The sequence below is a fragment of the Desmodus rotundus genome, chromosome 10 (assembly GCF_022682495.2).
Source record: "Desmodus rotundus isolate HL8 chromosome 10, HLdesRot8A.1, whole genome shotgun sequence".
In the NCBI taxonomy this organism is placed as follows: domain Eukaryota; kingdom Metazoa; phylum Chordata; class Mammalia; order Chiroptera; family Phyllostomidae; genus Desmodus; species Desmodus rotundus.
The window spans coordinates 35,229,071-35,242,269 of NC_071396.1; the positions used below are offsets into that span (position 1 = coordinate 35,229,071).

Below are 13,199 nucleotides of genomic sequence, written 5' to 3' on the forward strand. Positions count from 1 at the left end.
CCTGCAGGCTCAGAGAGGTTAAGGAACTTGCCCTGGGTCAGGGAGCGCGCAGCCCCACTGACTACCAGGCCTGCACAGCCCTGGTCGGGGCAGGTTCCGGCTGGGGGAAGGGCGGATAGCAGCGTGTCCACAGTGGCCTTCAACGCCCGAGGCCGGTGGTAGTTAGGGGGGCCTGCTGGGCGCCTCCCGACAATTCCAGTAAACAAGGGCGAGGCGGGGCGGGGCTTGGCAGCAGACCCGCGTTTCCGGGGACATTGCGCCGGACCGAGGGTGTTCGTGGCGACACTCCAGGTCCCCAGGGAAGGCGTTGGGTAGGCCTGGCAGCTGGGATCAGCTGGGGACACTGCAGGAAGTGGAAGCGCGCCGCAGAGGTGACCCCGCCGGGGACGGTGGTCGCGCGCGCGCGCGCGCCCAGGCAGGGACACTCCCAGGTAGGCGCAGGGGACAGGGTGGGCGGGAGCTTGGCGGGAGCTTCGCCCCGGGAGTGGGCGGACCAGCGCGAGGCCGATGGGAATGCCACCGCCCCCACTTCCCGCCGGGCGTTCTCCAAGAGGGCGCCACCTGCAAGTTCTGATGGGCAACAGTGCCCGCCACCGGTGGAGCCTGTTGCCTCCGCAGCGCAGGAGGCTGGGCCCCTGGGCCCCTGTTCGCGTGGCTCCGCGGCTTCTGCGCGCAATCCCTTTAGCACGACCTTCAGCCCCTACTGCCACACCTGAAACCGAGAGGCAGGAATCCTGGCTCTGGAGGGAAATGGTTTGGAATTTGGGAAAGTCCCGGGCCCCTTCTCCGAATCGTCATGGGTATGACCTTTGAGTTAGGCTGTTTTGTCTTGATTGCTTCTCCTTGAATGACAGGCGGATTTAGGGGATAGGAGGGAAGGGAAGATAGGATCCTGGCAATGAGGGAGCTCTAGTGGCCTCCTTGGAGCAGGTGTGGTCTGGCAAAAGGACCCGAGTGCCCTGGATCACCTGGGGAAGGTCATCAACCTCTACTCATATTTCGTCACCTGTAATATGAGTATACCCTTTGACTTACAAACCATGGGATTTTTGTAAGGCAGGGATGCCATAGGGACAAGGAAGCACACTTTTTTTTTTTTTAAGTGTGTGGGTTTTTATTTTCCCCCCATGGATGCTTTAGAACTGGAAGAGATGTAGAAATCTACGTGGTCCCATCCCTCATTTCCTTTCTTTTTTTAAAAAAAGATTTTATTTATTTATTTTTAGACAGAGAGGAAGGGAGGGAGAAAGAGAGAGAGAAACGTCAATGTGTGGTTGCCTCTCGTGCGCACCCTACTGAGGACCTGGACCGCAACCCAGGCATGTGCCCCGACTGGGAATCGAACCAGCAACCTTTTGGTTCACAGGCCAGCACTCAATCCACTGAGCCACACCAACTAGGGCCCATCCCTCATTTTCATGGGAGAAACTGGACCCAGAGCATAAATTACTTCCCAAGATGACACAGGGAGTTGGGACGGTAGGGATTTGAACCCCGCTCCCTGACTTCCAGGTTGGGGCTGTGTCCCCGGATGATCATTCTTAGTGAAACTCAGGAATGTCGGTGATATATCTCCTTGGAAGCTGGTGTTCAAGCTTTGGGGGGCTGGGGGACAGGTCCCCCAAAGCCAGGCACATTGGCAGCAGGTGACATAAAGATGAGGGAAGGAGGCTGGAACCTCGAGGAGAACCTCAGAAAAAGCCCCTATGTCAGGCATGCTGCCCCTGCGCCTTGGGGCTCGCTTTCCCGAAGCGTCTGGGGGACCTCTCTAAATAAATCCCCCAGAGCCAAACATTCCCCGACTCTGCACGTACCTTCTCCTCTGAAGCCAAGCCATCTGTTGAGGCTGTAGGAACAAGAAACCCTTCAGCGACCCTTAAGCAGGGAAATGGGACTTCCCACAGCAGTGAGGTGCCTTTCCCTTTGAAAGGGATCAGAGGAAGGTGGGTAAAGAGGTCCAGGGAAGGGACCCTGGAGTGAATCATTTGGAAATGATTTGAGGCGCTCAGCTAGAGCAGACAACTCATGTACTCATTTAGTAAACATTTACTGGGGACCTGGCTCTTGGCAAGCGCTGTGCAGAGGGAGGTGGAGAGGACAAACCTGGTGGAGGCTGGCCGGGTGCCTGTGTGGGGCTGGGAGCCTGTAGAAGAGATGGGAAGAGAGGGATGTGCTGCGTAAGTGAGCGTTTCCGTAATGAATGCCTTAGCGGAAGCCGGGCAGAGTGCAGAGGGAGCCAGCATGACTCTGGCCTGGGAGCCCGGAGCAGGGCTGGGGCTGTGCCAGGTTGGCCCTGGCCCCTACCTGTGATGGAGACTGGGAGGGAGTGAGTGTTTCCAAAGAAATGTGGCAAGGATGCGTATATTCTGGGAAAAGGGGATCTAGGGGATGCTGACCAAGTGGAAACTCTGTGAAGGCAGCCTGTGCACCAGAAATAGGTGCTGCGTGAAGGAGGAAGGAAGGACGGGAGGGAAGTGGGAGGGGGGAAGGAGCAGCAGGAAGGGGACCGCTATACCTGCAGACAAAGCCCTGGCTGAAAGTCCACCTGTAGGCAGAGTATCCACGTGGGTTCCCGTCCCAGCCGTGACTGAGCACCTGGGGGAGCTTAGCAGGTCCCTGAAGCTCTCCGTGTGCTGGTTTCTCATCTGTGAGAGGGGAGATAGAATAGTTCCTGTCTCACTCTGTCGCGAGAGTGAAATCACTGATGGGCTGTGGAAGCTCAGCACAGCGCCTCACGGGAAGTGCTCCATCAGCATAGCCTTATAAATGTCAGCTGCGCTTTAGGTGGGATAGTTTGCCAAATAACGCAGGTCAAAGTCATATAACTACTCCAAAAGGAGGAATATTTTTTTTTGTTTACTTACCTGATAAAGGCTAATTTTGAAAGTGCCCTGTGCGGAAAACCTTAAATAAATGGTTTCCCACTCTTTTTTTTGAGGGGGAAAGGGGGACAATGATCTTTTTGAAGTCAGATGAAAACTGATCCTTCTCACGGGACAGCATATATCATTCTCGTGGTTCAGTTCATAGGTCCCTGAAGCCCACCCTTGGGGTTCAGGGGCTCCCAGCTCTCCCAGACTGCTCACAGGCTGCGAAGAAGAAACTGAGGCAGCGGTCATGGAAGAAGGGTCTGGGAGAGGCCAGGCGGGAACACTCCCTTTCAGGGGGTTTGTGGGGTCCCTGTGGAAACCGCTAGGTGGAGAAGCTGGAGATAAGCCTACATGGGGGGGGGGTCAGACCCCAAGTCCAGGCCCTCATCCGCTAGGGCCTGCTTAGCGCCTCACGGTGGCCTCTGGCCCAAGGCTCACTCCACAGGCAGACACCATCCCTCCAAAGGAGTCCTGGGCCCCGCTGGCTGGTGTGCAAGATTCCTGCCCAGGCCTGGCTCATCGGGGTTGCCCTCACTCCAACTCTCTGCAAGGGGTGTCTCCTGATGCCGGTGCTTTAGGGTGGCAGGTGGGCGCCCTGCCACACAGAGTGGCAAAGCAGGTTGCTGGTGCAGTCTTTGGAGAGGTAGGAAGTCAAGGAACCTCCTGTGGGGGCAGAGCCGAACGTAGAGCAAGGCTCTGTCTGGGACAGTGGCAGCCACCAGGGCACCTGAGGTGGCTGGGAAGCCCCAGGGGTCAGAGGAGCTGAGGGGAGAACCTTGGGACTCTGCAAAGGAAGGTGGAGGAAGGGCCCTGGCCTGGGCCTTCTTTCCTCCTTGGGACAATGCCACGGGCCTGGGGCTTGGAGAGGGACTTGAGGAGGAAGAACTTGGCAGGAAAACGGGGACACAGATGCCCGATTTCTCAGGATCTTACAACTGGAGGGGCCTCAGGTGTGCTGAGCCAACCTGGAAGCCAGAACTCCCTCCTAGCCCTTTCCACCGTTTGCTCCCCACTCCCAACTGGCCAAGAACATCCACCTCCCCACTGCGCGTGGCTGTAGCGGTTTCAGGGGCAAGGTCGTCACTGAGCTGTCATCGTGCCCCTTCAGGGTGGCAGGGTGCCAGGCGTCACCCGGGGCCAGCTACCGAGGCTCTCGAGGCCCCCAGGTGAGCAGGCTCGAGGGCACAGGCAGAGGGCCGCTCCTGAGCTTGTGTGGGGTGGGGGGACAGGGGAGTGACAGGAGCGACTGCGTGTTCTACCCTGTCGGGGCAGGGACAGGTTCAGCCCTGCTGGTTGCACCACAGCCCCTTGGGGCAGGCGATCCCCTCCCAGGGAGTGGCCAGCTCAGGCCCCGACAGGCCCACGGCAGGCGCACCCCGGGCTGGGGCCGGGCGGGCTGGTTCCTTCTTCCAGTGAGAGTTGCAGCCTCAGCACTTGGGTTGAGGGAGGCAGCTGAGCCCAAGGAAGAGACCAGAAGGGGGTCCTCGGGGTGGGGAACCCAAGTTATTGAGTTATTGGTCACAGACATGAGTACGGCTTTGTCCCCTAGGCCTCTGCCACATGCCAGTCCCTTTGTGGGCACTTGTATCGGCTCCCCTGTCTGCCATGGAGTCTGTCTGCTCCCGAGGCACAGACGAGGAAGCTGCTGCGGTCCAGACAGGTGGTGTGGCTTGCTCCCTCCCAGTCCACAGAGTTGCTGAGATTCGCCTCCTGTGCTTAATTAGCGAGGGAAGCACCGGGGTCCAGTAGAGGCGAATACGGTTTGGGGAACCGGGATGAGGGCGCTTATTGCTGGACCTGGCGAACGGCTGCTCGTGCGACGGCCAGCTGTATTAGTGCTGGCCTGGGAATGCCCTCTGCTTCAGAGGGCACTGCCCTGAGGAGGCTCCCTGCCACCAGGGTCTGGAAGTCATTGGCTGATTTAAAAGCACACACAGGGCGTGCCAGCCACTGTCGCTTCCTCAGCAACATGCATTGATGCCCAGCCCCCAGGGAGGAAACACCAGTGGGGTGCCCGGCCAGGGCAGGGCAGAGAGCTGCAGCTGCAAGTTGGCATAAGATGAGGGCTCAGGGCTACGGGGTGGGGGGGACTGTGGCAGGGAGCCCAAGGCCCGGGGAGTTGGGCCGAGGCCAGTGCATGTGTGCGAGGCTTGCTGGGCAGCCTGCCAGCCAGAACCCCGGATCGAGGAGCAGTGCTACTTCAGGAGGGGGCAGGCGGGACCTTTGGGTTCAAGCTCCACTGGGCTTGGCAGGAGGCCCCTCCCCTGGGCCAGGAGACAAAGCAACGACTCCTAGAATAGAACTGTGGGGGCTGCAGAGCCAGGTTTGCCCAGTGGGATAAGGGCAGGCAGGCCTGGCCATTGGTTCCCCAAGACCGTGGTCAGCCTGCATCTGGGCAGAGGCGGTCCTTATAGATGATTAGTGAGTATTGATTGCTGGCGAGGCTCACTATGGCCTGGACTGACCACTCTGCCGCCAGCCCTTGGCCAGGGCCTGCGGCTGCCGCCTGTTCCTTTGTGCTGAGCTGGTCAGGGGCAGCGGGTACAGATGTCCATTGGCCTCATATTTACAACCTCCCTTCCCTTTCATTTTCTCTTCCTCGTGTGGGGTTTCTGTGGCTCTTTTTTTTTTCTTCCACCTGATCCTATAGGTGACTTTTTTTTTTTTTTTTACCTTTTGGCTTCTTTGTATTTTTTTTTCCCCCATGATAACAGGTATAAGGTATAAATTCAGACCCAGGAAAATGCACACATCTGAAGTGTACAGCTCAAAACATTTTCACATGTGTACACACTTGGGAAAACAATACCCAGATCAGGGTACAGAAGATTTTCATTGTCCCTGAAGTTCCCTGGTGTGCCCCCCGGTCTGGCATTTCCTATCATAGGCTAGTTCTCTTTGGCCTTTTGGTGTGTATTGCACCTTTGACCTCTCATTCTTGTGTTTTGTGCGTGTGTACGAGAGAGAGAGAGAGAGAGAGAGAGAGAGAGAGAGAGAGCAGGAGGAGGGTGAGGATGGGGAGGAAGGCGAGGCCGCGTCAATGTGGATGGAGAAGAAAGGCTGGGCTGAACAAGGACTTCATCTCACCCTCCTGGGGCGCAGAGGAACCTGGCTTTTCTCTTCATCTCTTCTCACCCTCGCTTTCCCAGCCGCCCTGGGCTCTTTATAAACACGGACATTCTGGCCGAGAAACACTTGCCCACACCCGAGAGTGGCCACGGGGACAGGAGACGCGGCATCGGCTTGGGAACCACTCTGCTGTAGCCTACAGGAAGTTGGCTCAACTGAGGGTTTTTTTCTTTTTTGTTGTTGTCGTTGTTGTTTTTTTCCTTTCCGCCAGCCTCCTGTTTTTTCCAGTCTGGCTAGAACAAATTGGCACTGTAATGGACGACGGCAGAGCCCACAGGGGCCAAGGCTGCCATGCGGGGTACCTGCAGGGGCTCCCCTCCAGGCCAACAGCTGGGTCCCCTAGGAGCCCCGAGGAGGTCCTGCTCAAGCACTGAGCTTGGCAGTGGGGCTTCCGAAGACGGAAGACCTGTCACTGCCCTCGAGAGGCTGGCCACCCACTTGGCATAGGACATAGTGCATCTGCGCAGCTGTGAGCGGGATGTAATTATCCACCCGCGAGGCTGCTTCGGCCCCTGCCTCTGCTCCTGGGGGACAAGCCCAGCAGACATACAACCCAGGTGTTGCCAAGACACAAGGCAAAGCAGCCTCGCTGCCCTCTCACGAGCTACCCACTGCGGAGATGCAGGCATGAGCCGGGTCCCTCATCCGGCCCTGTTCTGGGTGACAGCCGAAAGCAGAGGACAGAGGAAGTGCCCTGGTTTCAACAAGATCTGTTGCAACTTTTTCATAAGATTCTCTGGAAAACACGGAGAAACGGAGGCCGAATAATGCAGGGAGGAGCATGCCTCGCTAGCTGCTCTACCTGCAAAGGGTGTTAGTCATTAAAAAAAATGTTTTTCACTTGTTGCTTTTAGAGAGAGAGGAAGTGTAGGGGCGGGGAGAGAGAGAATGAGAGAGTGAGAAACACTGATGTGTTCTTCTACTTACTCATGCATTCATTGGTTGGTTCTTGTACGTGCCCTGACTGGGAATCAAACCCACAACCTTGGCCTATAGGGACACTGTTCTAACCAACTTAGCTACCAGGCCAGGGTGGATATGGGTCAGCTTTAAACTTGATGAAAGTCTCTTGTAGCATTGGACTGTTTTGCGCCCTGTATCACCCAATTCCCTCCAAAGGACCCATAGCTTTTCTGTATTAAGCAGTTGTTAAAACTTTGCCATAGGCACACTCACACTCCTAACACCCACACACGTGTGCGCACATGTTTTAGCCGAATCATTTGAAAGCAAGTTTGCAGACATCCCGACACTTCACCTTGAAAAACCTCAGCGGGCATCTTTGAAGGACAGGGACATTCTCCTGCCCACCACCACGCCATCACCATACCCAAGACACGCACAGCATCGCCGTCACAACCTCGATACGCAGGGATGGGGGAACACTTCCCCAGCTGCTCTGCAGCGCTTCCTCCCTGGGACGCATGCAAGGTTCACACGTTCGTTTTAGTCCCTTCACCTTACACAGTCCCCTGGCTTGCCCGCCTGTCATCAGAGGGGACTTTTGGAAGCATGCCGGCCAGCTGTCTGTGCAATGCTGGAAGCATCTGGCCGTGTTCTCATCGTTCGACCTGGCTGAACACTTTTGGCAAGGACGCTGCAAGGACGGACCCTGCTGTGTGTTTGTTATTGCATCACATTTCCGAAAGGAAATGACGTCCGGAAGTCCCATCACAAGCGATGCTCCTTTCAACTGCTGGTGACGCAGCCAGAGCCACCCACCTCAGAGACACGATGTCTCTTTGGTAATAACCGAGTCACCTGTGGGACCGACTTGGAGACCTATTAACACGTAGTCTCCTGACCACCTGCCTCCCGGTGGTCTAGCATCCAGTGATGATTCTGGCTGGAATCTAGGTTTTCCAAGCCTATCATTTCTTCCGCGTGTATCCGCTAGCACTTTCCTGTACCACGACGCTTCGCTTCCTTCCCATCCCTTTTGGTCCTGTTTGTCTGCATGGCACTGTGGATTGATGGGTTGTTTTCCATTTCATGCACTAGAACCCATTATTTCATGACGCTTTTTTTTCTCAAAATTTTATTTATTTCTTTTTAGAGAGAGGGGAGGGAGAAAGAGAGGGAGAGAAACATGGATGTGTGGTTGGCTCTTGCACGCCCCCTACTGGGGACCTGGCCTGCAACCCAGGCATGTGCCCTGACTTGGAATTGAACCAGTGACCCTTTGGTTCACAGGCTGGGCTCAATGCACTGAGCCACACCAGCCAGGGCTCACTACGCTTTTTGACGCTCAACTTGTCCCAAGCTTAGTCATCGAGGTGGCCCTATGTCCTTTGGTCATGGCCCAACAAAACGTCCCAGGCTCACCTTTTACTTTCCTTTTCATTTCCCCAGAGTCCGGGTGCCTTTTATTGCACAGCAATATTCAGAACCGGGCGCTAGGTGTGCTCACCCACTATCTTTATCAATGACTTGACTAAGGGCATTAGGAATGATTATCAAATTTACAGATGACTCAAAACTGGGAGGGGAAGCACAATGCATTATAGAATCAATGTTCAGAATAACCTTAACGGGATGAAATCTGAACCAGAACCAATAGATTTCAAAGAGGTCAATAGGAAGTGCTGTGCTTCAGGTGAAAGTGAGAACTGCATAATTTCAGGTTTAAGGGGAGCTCTTTTTGTTTTAAAGATTTTATTTATTTATTTTTAGAGAGAGGGAAAAGGAGGGAGAAAGAGAGGGAGAGAAACATTGATGCAAGAGAGACACATGGATTGGTTTCCTCTCATATGCACCCCTCTCTCCCTGGGCAACTGGGACTGGATCCCCAACCCAGGCCTGTTCCCTGACTGGGATTTGAACTGGCGACCTTTCACTTTGCAGAATGCTGCCCATTCCACTGAGCCACACCAGTCAGGGCAATGGGGGAACACATTATTGGACCGAAGGTGATATCAAAAGGTAGCTCAGGTTGTCGGTGGACGTGAGCCAGTAGCATCCCACGACCCCCAGGTTGCATCCATCCATCCATTCTCTGTATTTCTTGAGGGCCTGCCACGCGCTGGGCACTGTTCTAGATGCCTGGGGTAACTAACAAGCAGATAAGCAGAACCCCCCCACCCCCGCCCTCCTCCATTTGGGGGATGGAGGAGCAGGTGGGAAGTTCAGACAGGAAAGCAAAACCACAACAAATAAGCAAATCGAATACTGCGTTAGAAAGTGATGAGTACTTTGGGGGACAAAAATTCTCAGAGTGAGGGGAATGTTGGGGGAGGTTCGGGTTCTGCAGGAAGGTCATGTCTGAGCAAAGATTTGGAGGAAGCAAAGGACTCTGGGAGGAAGGCTCCAGGCCGAGGGAGTCTTAGCTGGGGCAAAGGTCCCAGTGCAGTAGTTTTGAGTCATCCTCTGGGAGAGGGAGCAGGAAGGGCAGTGGCTGCCCGGGTGAGGATGACATCTCCTATTGAGGTCTTCGGCTTTTCAGCCAAGGGAGCCTGGTATCAGAGTCCCTGACCCGGCTGGCTCTGAGTCCCATGGGCTGCCGAGTTGAGCATCAATTTCAGCCTCGCAAAGGTGGAAGCAGGGAGACCTTGCTGTAACCACGAGGAAGAGGTTGATGGTGAGGGTCGCCAGGGATTCGCTAGTGGGCTGGATGTGAAAAAGCAACGAGGAAGGTTTATAACCTGAGCCACTTAAAGGTGGACTCGCGGCTGAGTGGGACGGGAAGAGGCTTGCAGAGGTGGGAGAGGCCAGGACCTCGTTTTGGGACGTGCTGGACGGCTGGCAGCCTGGACAGCCGGTGGCCACGTTGAGGCCATTTGGAGCTCAGGGCAGAGGCCCTGGCTGCAGATAGAAGCGTGGGCATCCTTGGCTGAAGATGGATGGACAGCGCTGATAAAAGTGGTACCCAAGGCCTGGGCAAGGCTAGAAATGGGGTGCTTTGGTGCCACCCCCATCCCACGTGCAATGCTGTGCCCAGTGCTGGGAGCCCCTCTGTTTTTATTTTTCTTTGTCTTGGAAGCCCCTTTAAAACGGGCGCTGCCAGCCTCGCCCTTGCCCACAGATGGGTGTCGGGATGGCGCAGGGACACAGAAGTCATGGAACTTGGGGGAGCTTGGCTGCCAGAGAGGGGACGTGGAATCACGCCAGCGCTGCGCCCACCCTGGCAGCTGCGGTGTACGAGAGGATGTGGCAGGCCTGGGGGGCGGGGCAAGAGCACAAGGTGTTGGCGGTGAGGAGGCTGATTTTGGCTGGGGGTAAGGCGGACTTTCCCAGGACCGCCGCTCATTCCTGGAGCAACCGTTCTCCCTGCCATGGAAATGACGAGCGAGGTTCTGAAACTCCTTCAGCCTCGAACCGCAGGAAGAATTACATTTCACTGTGGTCCTCTGCCCGCTTGGGAAAAGTTGGAACGTGTTTCCCACAGCTTCCTTTCCGCTGTTTCTGTTTCAAATGCCAAAAAGGGAGCTAGTCAGTTGATTTCAGGACCTACTAAGGGGTGCAGGTTGCAGTTTGAAACCCCTGCTGTTAAGCAGGGCCAAGCTCCATCCTTGGGGATGTTAGGGGGGCGGGGTGTGAGGGGGAGACTGGGGGTGGGTGGGCCGTTCCTCTGAGTGGGTGACCCTGGGCTCCCTCCAGCTTGAGGGAGCACGGTGCTGTCTCGTGCCTGGCCACGCGCAGGCTGTGGGGAAGGTCTCACCTCCTCGGCTGCGTACGAAATCCTATTATTCCACGTAAGCTAATCCTGCCGCGCTCCCCCCGCCCGAGGCTTGGCTTCGCGAGCACAGAATAATAAGCGTAGACACCCCGCAGGATACTGGACTAAGTAAGTGGTGGGCCTGCAAGGAATGCAGCCAGGACCCAAGGTGGGCTGACCCGTGCAGAAATTAGACTCGGAAGCCACCAGCCCAGCGTCCGCTGGAGCTCGGCAGAGCATGTGGTCACGGACAAGTGGGTGCCAGGAGCAGTAGCTGGGGAGGCAGGGATAAAGGGACAAGACCCAGGCCAGACCCTCAGCAGGTACACAGTGGAGAGACCCACACTTCTCCCCAAGCCTCCGGCGGCAGCTTGCAGAGGGTCGCAGAGCCGCCGGAAGGGGACCAGGGAGGCGGTGGGAGGGTCTGAAGGTGGGGGCGGGGATCTAGGGCTCAGCTTTCCTCTGCTGCGCTCTCTCCCCGCGCCTGAAGGACCCCCGACGTGGTCTCTCGGGCATCGCCCCCAGCTGGCGAGTAGGAAGGAGGAAGGGGGAAAGGTAGGGCAGGGCAGGGAGAGGGAGCTTGCGAGAGGCACAGCACTCGCCCACTTCCTCCTTCGGCGCCGCCCTCTGAGCCGGGCGCCCAGCGAGCCTCCTCGGAGCTGGGTCGGCGGGACCGCGCTGCGCTGCGGGGGGCCGAGGGGGCGCGTTCGCGGCGGCCACGTGATCCGTCCCCCAACCCCTAGGTCCGCGAGTGCAAGGGAGCCACCTGAGCCGCAGCCCGCAGGACGCCGTCGCTGTCCCAGCCCCGTGCGCTGCGATGGCCCCGGGGACCCAGTCGCTGCTGCCGCCTCTGCTGCTGCTGCTGCTGCCGCTGCCCCTGCCGCCGGGCACTCAGGCGCTCGTCCCCCGGATCAGCCTGCCGCTGGGTGAGTGCTGGGCGACCCCGCGGGGGCGCGGGCCGGGGAGGGCGGGCAGAGTGCCTGGTGCGGACGTTGCTGTGACAAAGGAGGCAGAGGGCCCTTCGGAGTTGCGAGGGAGGGGGCGCTCCCTGGGACCGCTTCTCCTTTCAAAGGGCTGCGCGGGGCGAGAGAGGGAGAGCGGAGCTGCGGGGCCGCGGGCCCCTTTCTTCCATTCTTTTAATGCTAGGGGAGGGGGTCCTCGCCTGCTCTGTTGCCCCTTGTAGGGCGACCTTTCGGTGGTGCCACCCCCCTTTCCCTCCTCTCCCCTCCCCCTCCGCATCTGCTTGTCTTTGATGCTGACCAGAGCCAGGCGCGGTGCCGACCCCCGCCCCCCAGGGCAGCGCGGGTGGAGGGGGCCGTGCTTGCCGCCCGTAAACACTGGGGTTTGGTATTCCGGCAAGTCACAGAAGGACTGGGGAGCCGCCGCAGGACGGCGCCCCATCTCTCGCCCCAGTGGACACGGTGGGATCCCCCCAGGGCCTGGGAGCTACCAAACAAGGGCTGGGGGCAGTCTGTGCGCAGAGATTCCCAGGCTCTGGAAGCCAGGATGTTCCTCGAGCGAGGCAGGAGGACCATCCTCGTGGGCCAGGTCCCTCCTCCACCTGAGCTCACATCTGCTTCTGTAGCCCCCCCCCCCCGCCCCCCCCCCCGGCGCAGATCTCTGCTCTCCCCTCTCCTTATCCCCCTTTCACTTGGTTGCCTCTCCAATTTCTCTTTGAAATCTGAGGGGCCTGGATTCTAAGCCCATTTCTACTACTGGGCAAGTGAGTCCCTTCTCCCTGAGCCACACTTTGCTCATCTGCAGAATGGGCCCAGGCACAGGGCCCCTGCAGGCGGGTCTTGGAGAGGGGGGATGTTGTTTCTCCAACACCCCCTGGTTGTCACACTGTGAGTTAGAAAAGGGACTTGGGTATTAGAGGTTACGGACTGAAACTGTACCAAACTTCCTTCCCTTAGCATCTCCACTCCGAAAAGAGCGTTCTAGTTTACAAGGGACAGAGTAGCAGAATCAGCACTTCCATTAACTGCCTGGCCCGGAGTAACCCTTTCTGAAACTCTGCTCAATAGTGCTGAGGAGGTGGCCTGGCTGGAGTCCTGCCTCAGCCACTTAGTAACCACCACGTGACCTGGAGCAAGACGCCGGTGCTCTCAGGGCCTTGGTTTCCTTGTCTGTAAAATAGGGGCTCTGTGAGCACCTGCCTGGAGGTTGTGAGGAGTCAGCCCAGTTTATGTTTGAAAAGAACAGGGCTTGGTACATAGAAACCACTCAGGGAGTGTAGCTGTCATCACCGGTGAGCGCAGGCTCCAGCGCAGGGGCGATGCTGCCTGGCGTGCGGTGATGCTGCTGCGTAGCTTTGACCACGGTCCCTCGGGTGCTCCGGCTCATTCAGAGAGAGTAAACAGGTGTATCCAGACCCAGGCCTGCTGCCTTGCTGTTTTTCTGCTGTGACCACTCCTCTCCCTGGTGCCCTGAAACCCTCAGGTTTGAGGTGTAGACAGATGCTGTAGGGTCTCCATGGATGCCCCCCCCAACCCTGGGAAAAGCCGGGCTACTGTGCGGGGCATGTCACACGTTGGCACTGGACG

The 13,199-nt window shown here is 57.4% G+C and overlaps 1 protein-coding gene across 5 annotated transcripts in view; it reads left to right on the plus strand.

Moving 5' to 3' along the window:
• The first annotated feature begins 215 nt into the window (after positions 1-215).
• SEMA4B (semaphorin 4B) overlaps positions 216-13,199 on the plus strand; it is a 32,084-nt gene continuing 19,100 nt past the window's right edge. Inside the window, exons 1-2 of one of the 5 annotated variants that reach the window (XM_053912826.2) lie at positions 216-431; positions 11,397-11,579. In XM_053912826.2, the coding sequence (XP_053768801.1) occupies positions 11,471-11,579 (109 nt within the window). In that variant the 5' untranslated portion in view covers positions 216-431; positions 11,397-11,470. Of the gene's footprint in view, positions 432-781; positions 801-9,441; positions 9,577-10,838; positions 10,977-11,146; positions 11,209-11,396; positions 11,580-13,199 lie in introns of those variants that run through there. The other 4 variants (XM_053912821.1, XM_053912822.2, XM_053912823.2 and 1 more) reach the window with 4 other exon arrangements.